Source organism: Petaurus breviceps, unplaced genomic scaffold (genome assembly GCF_028583685.1).
Source record: "Petaurus breviceps papuanus isolate PSGF00001 unplaced genomic scaffold, PetGlider_PUasm1.0 90740, whole genome shotgun sequence".
NCBI classification, from domain to species: Eukaryota; Metazoa; Chordata; class Mammalia; order Diprotodontia; family Petauridae; genus Petaurus; species Petaurus breviceps.
This window is the reverse complement of record NW_027187330.1, coordinates 4,612,744-4,625,795: the sequence shown is the minus strand read 5'-3', so window position 1 is coordinate 4,625,795 and position 13,052 is coordinate 4,612,744. Positions and strand designations below refer to the sequence as shown.

Here is a 13,052-nt window from a genome sequence, read left to right as displayed (position 1 = left end):
TTGTCAGATGAAGTCATTGTAACTAGTTTTCTTTGTTATATTAAGGGAAGAATGTTAGAAGGTAGAATGTTGCATATGTTGTCAGATGAAGTCATTGTAACTAGTTTTCTTTGTTATATTAAGGGAAGAAGGGATTATCTCAGAAATTACTGTGATGTAAGAACAAAAGGCATCAGTAAAACTTATTTGTAAGAAATGAAATTCCTTGCTCATAAAAAGGAATGAGATGGAGCAGAGATTTCATGAGGACAGGCTGAGAAGCAGCAAATGACGTGGCCTTCCTCCTACTCTCCTTTGTTCTAATCACCTAAGACGTGGCAGTGGCTGTAACGCTGGCCAAAGTCTCCATGCTCAGCACAGCCCACCTGGCATGCTCTCTGACCTCACCAGTCTTCTCTATCAACAACCTTCCTTCCCAGCCTACACAATCTCGGGCTGTTCATAGATTTTGTGATAAAGAGCCATGGCTCTCAATCCTCAGTCTTATTCTGGTCAGGATTCTAGATCTCCAGAACCTACAATGACTTCCTTTTAGGCCTGCTGGAGCCAATACCTCATTATGCCTTGCTTCCCTCAGCAGCAATTCTAAAATCCCTTAAGTTCTCAAAGATACCCTCACTATCATCTTCAAGAGAAGTCCTCACCTCCTACTTAACCAAGAAAATAAAGGCCAATCACGAGCTACCTTCCCCCAGTTCCACAGCTCAAAAATCCCTCTCCATCTTCACTTATACTCTCCTCTCCTCCTTTATCTAGTCATAGAGGAAAAGGGGACCATTTTGGGCAAAGCCAAATCCTTTCCTTGTGCCCTCAATGCCATCTCCTCCTACCTGCTCTGGAAGTGGCCCCTTTAATTATTCTGTCTTATCTTCATCCTCTCCCCACCCCCCATTAGACTGGTGCTTTCCTCATTTGACCACAAATATGCTCTGATCTACAATGTCTTTTAAAAAATCCTTGTCTTGACCCTGCTGCCCACAAGCCCCTTCCCTTTACTGCTAAGCTCTTAGAAAGGATCATCTCCACTTAAAAGTTTCCACTATGAGATCATTTGGTTACTTCTGATTCCCTTGAAATCTGGCTCTTAACCCTATCTCTACTGAAATGGCTTTCTCCAGGGCCATCAGTGATCTCTTAATGGGCAACTAATGAGCTTCATAGTAGTTGTCCCTCAGGAGCTTCTCCCTTGATTTCTGTAATAATTAACTAGCTAATTCTCTAACACACACTCTCCCTTAGCCCCTCACTCCCAGTTTTCCTACCTGTTTGATTGCTCCTCTCCCACAAAGAAATTATAGTGTAATGAAAAAGTGCAGCATTCAGAGTCAGAGGTACTGGGTTCAGATCCTAGTTCTGAATTCAGTGACCACAGACAAATCACAACAATCTCTGAGAGACTCCATTCCTGTACCTGTCAAATGAGAACAAACTGCCACCTGCAGCCCCTTCCAGCCCACCTATCCATATCTAGATTGCCATTCGCCCTTGTGAGATGATGTGAGATGTGGTGGAGATGGAATCAACAAGAATGGATACTGAACTCATACCAGTAAGGAAAGTGAGTCCCAGAAAGGGTCTGCAGCATAGAACTAAGATCTGAACCTACATCCTCTCCTCCACATTCAGTGCCCTTTATAGCCATTTTCTGGCACTCCAGTTAAAAGGAGCTGCTGTGTATCCACCCTAAATTTGGTTAGGTTATTATTTAATTTAAAAAGTGTCAGGGAATAGTCAGGAATGACTTTATGACTTACTCAGGTGACCAATAGACTTTATAGTTAAGACTGACCCCCCATTTTCACACAGGACGATTCATTCCAACAGTCAAGCTGACTTATAGCTAGAATAGATCTAAGAAATCATGTAGGTAGAGTATGCATCTTAGGATGTCAGGTTCCTAATTAGCAGCAAACTCTTGAACTATGACAAAAATGAGTAATGACAATAATAGGTACCATTTAAATGGTCCTTTATAGGTTCACAAATTACTTAAATTTCATTTGCCCTTCCCATAAAAAGGTCAAATACATCTTTGACTCTTACTTCTCTTTCATCTTGTTATAATCAATCAATAATTTTCAAGTTCTTTTGATTCACTCTCAGGCAGTATCGATCTCATTCCTCCTAGATCTGCTCATTCTGCCATCACCCTCATATACACCCTTGCTCAACCCTCAACTAGCTACTAGGAGAGAGGGCCAACTGGACTCCCAGTCTACAGACAGTCTCCCCTTTGCAAATCCATCCTTTACAGAAGTAGTTAAATACAAATAGAAATGCATCCCAACAGGGGCATGATGACTGAAAAAGCCACAAATTTACATTATGTGTTATTATACTTTTACTTATTTGTTAAACATTTTCCAATTACATTTGAGTCTGGTTCCAGCAGATGAAAAACTTGGGAGTTTGAAAGGTCCTTGTTGCCAGTCAGTTTGATATCTCTGCTTTACCAAGCTGCTAAAAGTATCTCTCTAGTGTTCTAATGTCACTTCCCTGACTCTCTACTTCCACTGAAGGTATGACAAAATACAAATTTCCTTAGCCTGGCATTTAAGTGTTCCTCCTCAACAACAGTACAACCTACCGTTCCAGCTTTATTTCTCACTACTGTCCTATAACAATAGCAAACATTTACATATCACTTACTCATTATTATTTCATTTTGTCCTCATAACAACCCTGGGAGGTAGGTGCAATTATTATCCCCATTTTACAGAAAAGGAAATGAGACAGACAAGTGTTAAGTGACGTGGGAGGGCGTCAAACAGCTTCTAAGTGTCTAAAGCTGGTTTTGAACTCAGATCTTCCTGCTCCAGGCCCAGCAATCTACCTACTGTACCACTGAGCTGAAAGGAGTGACTAGCTTTTCTGTGATCTCATCCTACATTCACTGGGCCACCCTCCCCTCCCCCCCATATCCTCTTTCCCTTCCCATCTCCATCTACTGAAATTCTTCTCTTGCTTCAATGGCCCCCTCAAGCATTAACTGCTCCATAAGAACCTTTCCAGGCTCCCTAACCCTATACCACCCCCACAGCTGAAAGTGATCTCCTGCCATTTTTCTAGAGCATTTTGGATTTCTCCTTTACCCAGAAGAATCATGTGTATATGCTGTCCTAGTCTGCCTCTCAAAGGCAAGGGCTATCATTTTTTTCCCATTTTTTATCTGCAGCAGCTAGCACAGCCCCTTAAGTTAGTAATAATCAATTTGTTGTGCTGCGTTAATTGGCATTGCTTATGCTTTTCTTTGGCAAAAAGAAGGATTTAGTAAGGGGGAAATATTGAGAATGTAAAAATAAAAGGCATTAATAAATCTTTTTTAAAAGAAAGGTGTTTTTTAAAAAAAGGAGAGAGGCTGTCTGGAGATTCCTTTGAAAAACTACAGAATAAAACAAAAAACACCTGGTAGTTTATTTGTGTTTATCAAACACGGGAGCCCTGGCTTTTGCAGGAAATGGAACAAAAACGGAGAAGAGAATGAGACAGATTGGGAATAGCTATGGGTCTGATCAGCTCAGCTGGAAAAGATTAGACTAGCCCAGATGTCGAGAAGACTGGGTCCAACCACAGTGAACTGAGACGTTTGCTCTTTAAAAGCTGCAAGACCATAGACATGGATGAGTCAAGTCAGTCTCACAACTGGTCAGCAGGGGGAGCAATATTTCAGTATCAAATCAGTCACCTTCACAGTTCTAAATAAAATGGCAAAGTGCTTCCCTGCTCAAAGCTCCCACTGACCTACCCTCTCATGATGCTCTTCTCTTACTTTTCTATCTTTTAGGTCCAAACAGTTACAGGTCATCCCTTCCCCACGTGCTCCAAGCTCCAAAATTGCTCCTTCTTAATGCTCCACACCATTCTAAATTCCTAATTCCTGTCCTGTCCTGTGTCCTCTTCTCTTCTCTCTCCATAATACTTCACTCAGAGATCTTATCAGCTCGCAGATATTACCATATCTATGCTGATGATTCTCAGATCTGCCTTTCCTGCCCCAATTTCTCTGCTGGCTTCCTCTCTTATCTCCAACTGCTTTTAGATATCCTAAACTCAATGTCCAGCAGACATCTTAAACTCAACATGTTCAACACAGAACTAATTATCTTTCCCCCTCAAGTCTTCCCTACCTCCTAACTTCCCTATTTCTGCAAAGGCAGGGGTCCATTCTCCCATTCAGGCTCCAAAGCTAGGCATCCACCCTGGATTCTTAACTCCCTCTCATCCCCACATCCAAGCTGTCACCAAGGCCTGCTGATTTCATCTTTGCAACATCTCTTGAACACACTGCCTTCTCTCTGACATTGCCTCAAACGTGGGGCAGGCATTCATCACCTCATGCTTGATTATTGCAATAACCTTCTGGTGGGTCTGCCTGCCTCAAGTCTCTTCTCACTGCAATCCATCCTCATTCAGTCATTCAAGTGATTTTCCTAAAAAGCAAATTCACTCATGTTACCCCAGGTACTCTATAGATGCCCATGGGTCCCTATCACCTCCAGGATGAAAGGCAAAGAGTTCTGCATGGCATTCAAAGCTCTTCCTAACCTTTCCAATCTTCTTACACCCCAACATGTACTCTTCAATCCAGTGACACTGGTCTCCTAGCTGATCCATGAAGAAGACACTCTGTTCTCCTGGCATTTTCCCTGGCTGTCCCCCATACCTGGAATGTCCTCTCTCCTCTGCCTACTGCCTTCCCTGGTTTCCTTTAAGTCCCAACTAAATCCTACCTCTTACAGGAAGTTTTTACCAACCCTTTTTCATTTGGTTTTGTTTTTTGGAGGGGGAAAGATAGGACAATTGGGGTTAAGTGACTTGCCCAAGGTCACATGGCTAGTAAGTATTAAGTGTCTGGGGCCGAATTTGAACTCAGGTCCTCCTGACTGCAGGGCCAGCGCCCTATTCACTGCGCCACCTAGCCTCCCCATCAACCCTTCTTAATTCTAGTGCTGATTATTTCCTTTTTCTCTTGGATACAGCTTGCTTTGTATACAGTTGTTTGCATGTTGCCTCCCCCATTAGACACAGTGCCTGGAACATAGCAGGCACTTAGTACATTTTATTAACTGACAGACTGATTCGACGAAGATATGAATGATTAACTAGCCTTCCCAGGGAGTATCTGCATCACAAGAGGAGAGCAGAGAATCTCAAGGCACCTGCAGTTAGGGAGATAATCCAAAGGCCTTCCAGGAGCTCCAGGCCTACTCCAGATAATCCAGATCACTCTCCTCCTCCACACTCAGGCGAAAGAACTCCAACACATAACATCCACATTTTATTTAAATTCTCTCCTCTCTCACCTCTCTGGAAGAAGCCTCATGCCCGCTGTGCACAGGATATAGAGGGGCGTCTCCTTGTGTTTCTTCACAGGCACATGAGCAGCAGCAAAGCTCAGCAGAGGGCGGAGGTAATCGCTGGCATGTTCTGGAGTTTCTGCCATTGCAGAAATCCCTAAACAAAAACAAAATAACGTGTAAAGGTTCAACACACAGTTTCAAAAAACACCACAACCACCTCAGTCCCAAAGGATTCAACTGCCAGGCTCCTTCAAACTTCCCCGTGTCTATGAACTATCCTACTTTAAACCTCAGGATCAACCGTGTGCTAAATGGTCTCCCTGCTTCTATATGGCTGTGACGGAATAGTGCTGTGACATAAGAAATGGTGAGCTGGGCGATGCAGAAAAGTTTGGAAAGGCTTGACCCTATGAAGGAAGAGGCTCCCCACCTCCACAGCCAGAACTGACAAATAGAAGTATGCATCGTATTTCTTTTACGTATATGTATATGTGTGTTTATATGTGTATGTTTATAGATATGTATGTATGTGTGTGTGTGTATATATATATATATATATATACATATTAATTGTAGCCTTGGGGTGGAGGGGGGGTGTAGCAGCAAGCACCCTGGAGTCCCTAGGGTGGCTGCTCACACAGGTTCTTGGATCTGCTTTGTTAAAGGAAAGCAACTCAAAATGGGTTAACAAGCTTACTTCAATCAGTCAGACATATATTGTTTACCTTGTTCAGGGGAAAAAGGTCAGCACCTTGAACTTCAAAGTATACAGGCACAATTATCAAGACAGAAACAGATCAAGTAGACAGATTTCCAAACTGTCCAACTATTACATCCATACCCAGTCAACATCTGGGTTTTTCAAAGCCGGGGGGGCTCTGGACAACGGCTTTTCAGAATACAGATCAAATCACAGAACACTTCTCAAAGTGAGCCCCCAAAACAAAGCTACACATCAGGGCTTATATACCCTTCTCCTGGCTCAGAGAATGTAACAACCTTATTGACTCACTGGCCAATCAAGAAGTATCTACTGAAAAACAAGCCTCCCACCCCAGGCTTCAGGTGCACTTTAGCCTAGGGGCAGGGAAGATCTTCCAAATTTGCATTCACATTACAGGGGGGGAGAGAAAAATAAAATAAATTAAAATAAAAGGCATGCAGCAGAGAACAAAGGAAAACCTAGAAGGAAGCACAGAAACACTGGGCTGCTTTGAGAAAGTGTGTAGGATTTATTACCTAGGTTTTTGTGAAATAGAAATCTATTGTTTTATTTGAATTCTCTCTCATGTTCTGCTGTGTACATGGAAATAGAGTTTTTTCTTTTCTTGTTTTGTATTTAAGTTTAAAATAATTAATTTTTTTAAAATGGCTCCTACGTACCATCCTAGTTCTTATCTCACAATGATTCCTTTCATGCTCTCTGTAGATCAGCCAGGCTAGACCACTAGTGGTCCCCCAAATTCAGCTTTATATGTCCCGCTGTGCATCTGCACAAAACAAGCATGTGCCTGAAATATCCTAACTCATTTTCTTAAAATCATCACCATCCTTCAAAGATCAGCTCAGGTGCCATCATCTTATCCTTGGAGCCTCCCAGCTGCTAATATTCTCTCTCTTCAGACTACCTTGTATTTACTTATGTAGGTACATGTTATGCTCCCTAGTAGAACATAAGCTCCTAGAGGGCAGGGATATGTATCACCAAGATCTAGGGTGCAGGGCTTTGTAAGCACTAGGTGCTTAATAAAAGTATGCTGAACTGAATTGGTCTGAAACATGAATTTATGAGGACCCAGAACAAGGGACCCACTTCCTAGATCCCCTCTAAAGCAGTTAAGAGGAGAAAAGACAGATTCCTTCATTCTTTTCCCCTAACCACTCCTACTTAATGTGGATATTTATCACCATAACAAGAAAATAGCCCCATTAGTACCTGGTTTGATTTTTTTAACAACTGGTTGGCTGTTACGATCTCTCATCTGTTTGATATCCAGCAAATCATGTGGGTTCCCATTATGACGTGGCCAGAAATAAACAAAAATCCTAGAGCCACTGCTGCCACAGTCTACCACAAGGCCATAATTCAGAGTTAGGTCTTCAGTATCTGTAGCCTCCAGTTCTCCTACTCGAGCTAAATACCTGAGAAAAGGGAAAGAGGGAGCTGGAGTTAAGCAGCTGTGGAAGAAGGAGCCCATCGAGCCACCCCCACCCCCACCCCCATTTAGAAAGCTTGGCAAACTAGGGTTCCTGGAACGCATTTCAATACTGATGACTACTGACAGACATGAACACAGTCCCAATGCTTTACCAAGTCTGCTCCTCCAAAAGCATTTAACCAAGGTAATTCCTACTGCCTTTAAGAATATTATAATTCACTGACCTCTATGAACTGATACAGAGTGAAGTGAGAAGAACTCTTTTATACAATGACAGCATTATAAAGAAAAAACAACTTTGGGGTGGCTAGGTGGCGCAGTGAATGGAGCACAGGCCCTAGAGTCAAGATGATCTGAGTTCGGATCCAGCCTCAGACACAACACAAAAACTACCCGTGTGACCTTGTCCAAGTCACTTAACCCCAACTGCCCTACCTTCCCCCCTCCAAAAAGCAAAAATAAATAAATAAATGAATGAAAAATTTAAAAATCTGTATAAAAATGTTTAAAATAAAGAAAAAAAACAACTTTGAAAGACCTGATTTCACTGATCAGTGCAATGACAAAGCATAAGTCCAGAGGACCAAAAATGAAGCATGTTACCGGCCTCCTGACAAAGAGCTAAAGACTTAAAACGCAGAAGGAGATCCATCTTTTTGGCCATCGCCAATGTGGGAATTTGTTCTGCTTGGCTATGCATATTTGAGTGTTCTGTTTTTCTTCTTTTTTTTTTTAATTCAATGTGGGGGAAGTAGAAGAGAAAATAAATACTTGTTAATTCAAAAAATACAATCAACCTTTTAAAAGGAGAATTGCTCATTTGCACCACATTTTGGTAAAGCACCAAAGCTGACTGTGGCAGCAAACTTTTTCACTCTATGCAAAAGAGTACACAGCAGCCCCAAGTTAACCTCACACTTATATTGGGATTTTCTGACACTCTTAGAGGAAATGTTTCCAAAGATGTGGGTAAGGTATAGGCTGAGAAATATGAGCTAGAGTTAGAAGGTGACATTCATGTGATCTGGCAGAATTCAGAAAACAAGGCTTTCCTCTGAAAGCACCATTTTGAACAATAAGGTGAGGCTAAGAGTCCAAGCAAGGCCCTAAAACCTATGATATAGCATCAGTAAACTACAAGATCATTACTCTGAGGTAATACCGTTACTGAAGCTGTTGCCTCCGTTAATATTTCAGTTTTCTCAGAATCTGAGTGAAAAAACTCTATTGCTAATTCTTATTCAAAGCTTTCATTATCACAAGGGGAGAGCCGTCACCGCGTAGCTCATATGTGGCCAGAGCTGGCTCAGTTGAAAGATAAAGAGCTTTTCACATTAATGTATCTGCCTCTTCTCTAACTGTAGATGGATGGTTATACGGACAAGCCTAGCTATTCTAATAAAGTCACGTCTAAATGACAAGTAATTTATTAATCCTTTTGCAAACCTCTGAGTAGACATCAAAAGCAACAACAAAGTATGAGGATGATTTCCTTAACTGCTCGTTGTTACTATGCTGTGAGCCAGTATTACTGGTAGGTGATATGTAGGAGGAAATTATTGTTCCAACTCTACCATGGCCTTTCTTGTTCTGGCTTTAAACAAGTTGCTAGATAACAAGGCACAATGGGTAAAACACCTGCCTTTTTCCCCCTTGGATAGTGGCATTTCCCATAAAGTCCCAGAAAGAAATATTACATAAGTAAACAAGATTAAGCCTATGCAAACTTTGTATCAAAAGACTCACATCCCAGAATCATTTACCATCATCTTCAATGAATGTTGAAATACCAATCATTATAATATTGAAATATTGTATTCCCAAATATCCGCCATCTTCCTAATTTCCCCATTTCTGTTAAGGCCAACACTATCCTAGTCACCCAAGTTTGCAATCTCAGAATCATACTTGCATTCTCTTTTTTCCATTTTTTTTATTGTGACCTTCATCATCAATAAATACAAACATTTCAATATATGAAGAACAAGATGAGGCTAGTATAAGAAACTATGACCTTCTGCTACTGTAGCACAGAAATTTAAACAAAATAAGTGCCAAACAATTGAGTCATGGTTTGCTGTGGACCAGGATACTGATGGAACTGGGAAGACAAGGGTTAATTCCAACACTCCCATAATACCAATTGGTGCTACTGGAAGCAAGTGGTACTAGTGGGCTGGGATCCAACAGTGGGCCCTGTGAGCCACAAGAGGACAAATGCACTTCTAAGGGCCTTGGCAAACAGCTCCTAAGATCCCAGGGACCTCCTTGATGGTGACTTTTATTTGCTTTCAACTTCCAAAACTGCATTTTCCCTGGATAGAGGGATATATTTCTAGCAAAAGGACTGTTTACTTGAGCTCCTGGGCTTTAAGGGATACATTGCACTAGATGAGAAATGATGAAAAATTGTGATATATAATATAATGAAATACTGGCAAAAGAGATCATGAATCCCAGACATCTGTGACTCTTCCCATGCCCTCAAGTCTCACATTCAATCAGCTGCCAAAAGGGCTGGCAATTCTGCCTTTATGATATCTCTTTGTGGCAGCTGCATTGTATAATACAAACCTGTTTGCTTTGAAAGACCTTCACAAATTGGCCTACCTACCTTTCCAAATATATTACATACAATTTCCCTTGACACATTCCATGTTCCAACCAACCTGGCTCACTTGATGTTCCTTGTACAAAACCCCACAGTCCATGTACACCTCAGAGCCTCCCTCTACCCAGGGTTCCCATCTGTGGAATGCATTCACTCCTCCCCTCCACTCCCTGAATCCCTAGCTCCCCTCAGAACTCAGTTCAAGGCTTCTGATCTCTCACTTCCTAGTCCTTGAACCCCTGAAATTACCTTTACTGACCTTGTATATCTTTGAATTTACTTTTATTTGTATATGTTGTTCCACCAATAGAAAATCAAGATCCTGGACAGCAAACTTTCATTTTTTTGTCTCTGTATGCCCAGAAACTCTCATGGTGACTGGCACACAGAAAGCACTCAATAAATGTGTGATGATCAGCATGTCCACAAGCAGCAAATTCTATTTGGATTTGCTCTGGATCTACAGTCCTATGATAGCAAACGCTCCAACACTAAAACACACCTTATTACCCACTAGGCCCCACTGCCCACCTTGCTTTTCAGCTTCTTGTTGTGGGTTTTCTTCCCCCATTAGATTATAAGCTCCTTAAAGGCAGGGGCTGTCTTTTCCCTCTCTTTGTGTCCTCAGGGCTTAGGCACAGTTCCTGGCACACAGTAAGCACTCAATAAATGTTTAGTGACTCACTGACCTAGACTTCAGAATAATCTAGCCTGTGCTTTTTGTTTTGTTTCAGATAACCCAAGTCTCAGACAACAAAGTTCATTGTCACAGTCAGGAAAGCAGACTTTCCTCCCCAGATTACTAACTATTAATTAAAAATAAAACAAAATAAAAATAGGCATGTGTGTATAAAATCCTGATATCAAAATGACCAAGCAGAAACAGAAATGAAGTGATCTTTTCTATTTTACTACAAAAAAACACATTTTTTGTGCATACTCTTTGACCCAGCAATACCACTTCTAGGCCTGTATCCATCCCAAAGAGATCATAGAAGTGGGAAAAGGACCCACATGTACAAAAATATTTATAGCAGCTCTTTTTGTGCTGGAAAAGAATAGGAAATCAAGGGCATACCCATCAATTGGGGAATGGCTAAACAAATTGTGGTCTATGAATGTAATGGAATACTATTGTGCTATAAGAAATGAAGAGCACAGGCGGCTAGGCGGCACAATGAATAGAGCACCGGCCCTGGAGTCAGGAGGACCCGAGTTCAAATCCGACCTCAGACACAACACAAAAACTAGCTGTGTGACCTTGGGCAAGTCACTTAGCCCCAACTGCCCTACCTCCCCCCCCAAAAAAAAGCGAAAGAAAGGAAGAAAGAAAGGAAGGAAGGAAGGAAGGAAGGAAGGAAGGAAGGAAGGAAGGAAGGAAGGAAGAAAGAAAGAAAGAAAGAAAGAAAGAAAGAAAGAAAGAAAGAAAGAAAGAAAGAAAGAAAGAAAGAAAGAAAGAAAGAAGGAGCAGATAGACTTCATCATAACCTGGAAAGATTGCTATAAACTGATGCTGAGTGAGAGGAGCAGAACCAGGAGAACTTTGTACACAATTACAGACACATCGTATCTGTGATCACTGACTTTGATAGGCTGGGCTCCTCTCAACAATGCAGGGTTAGACGACAACTCCAAAAGACTCATGATGGAGAGGGCCATCCACATCCAGAGAAAGAATCACGGAGTCTGAACGAAGATGGAAGCAAAGTACTTGCTCTCTTTTTTGTTTTGTTTTGTTCCTCCCTTCTCATTGTTCATTCCATTGGTTATAATCCTTCTTTACAACTTGACTAACGTTTAATGTGAAGGTATTTGTAAGAACCTCTATCAGATTGCAAGCCACTAGCTAATGTGTGGGGGAGGGAGGAAAAGAGGGAGGGGAAGACAATTTGGAACTCAAAAGCTTGTGGAACTGAATGTTATAAACTAAAAGTAAATAAATTAATTAAATTTTTAAAAATCACATTTTTAAAGAAGATATACATGTATGTTCTAAGTAATTTAGAATACATTAAAGAAAAAAGGGATGGCAAAGACAAAGGAAACTATTTTATAGTACCCATTAATCTGAAATAGGGTTCATGGGAATGAGGCAGGTGACAAAAATCTGCTGGCACTGAAAAACCCAATGTTCTTCATGGTCCTCAGGATTCCATTGCAACAGATATTTTCCAGTCTCTGAGCTTAAGGCCTACCAATAGAATCCAGGGAGCTCACAGCTGGAACAAAGTCTGAGAAGAACTTTGGGGTCCAATTACAGAAGTTTTGCACTCATTTCATTGCCATGAAGGAACCACCAATTAAAAAGAGGAGTGTTTCTGTCCCCTGGGACAAAGAGGTCAATCTCTATCAAAGCTCCCATTTTAAGTCTTCCACCACTTGACAATGATCCCCAGCAGCCATTACTTTCACAGATCTCTCTGAATTCTTCCTCTGGACATTCCCCTGAATTTGGGAGTCCATCTCCTTCTCCACAACCCTGTCACTCCCCCAACTCTTCTCTGACCATACTATCTTCTCTCTCTTCCCTTCTATGATGATCAAAGCCACCACTCTATCCACTTTTTCCCTCCCCACCTTCTTCCACCTGCACTAGTGCCAACAACTTCCAAGGAATTGTTCAAATTTTTTGGCACACGAATGCTTTGGCCATGGTCCAGTGAAGCCTGTGGACCCCTTCTAAATGCATTAGATGGAAATATAGAGGATTACAAAAAGTAACTAAGTAAATGAAATATACAGTTGTCAATATATTTTAGAAAACAAATTCACAGACCCCAGATTAAGTTGCCCCTCATACATCAACATACACACAATTCTGTTCACAATAGGTACTCTGTGGATAGATGTTCCTGGCTGAGGAATCTGACCATGGGGCTCACTGAAAAGAGTCCTGGGTCTGGTGATGATGGCTTCTTTAAGTCTACCTGTAGCAGCAAGCACCCCAAGCGCGTCCTCAGGGTTTGCAGCTACCACAGGTTC

At 41.5% G+C, this 13,052-nt stretch overlaps 2 protein-coding genes across 3 annotated transcripts in view; both read right to left on the bottom strand.

Annotated features, from left to right (window-relative positions):
• The window catches only part of CUTC (cutC copper transporter), a 304,182-nt gene that overhangs the window by 53,363 nt on the left and 237,767 nt on the right, over positions 1-13,052 (bottom strand). The window lies entirely within an intron of this gene.
• Positions 1-13,052, bottom strand: part of ENTPD7 (ectonucleoside triphosphate diphosphohydrolase 7) — a 39,278-nt gene that overhangs the window by 17,732 nt on the left and 8,494 nt on the right. Inside the window, exons 3-4 of the mRNA XM_069067172.1 lie at positions 7,237-7,442; positions 5,304-5,454 (exon numbers count right to left, since the gene is read on the bottom strand). Coding sequence (XP_068923273.1) covers positions 5,304-5,454; positions 7,237-7,442 — 357 coding nt within the window. The remainder of the gene's footprint in view (positions 1-5,303; positions 5,455-7,236; positions 7,443-13,052) is intronic.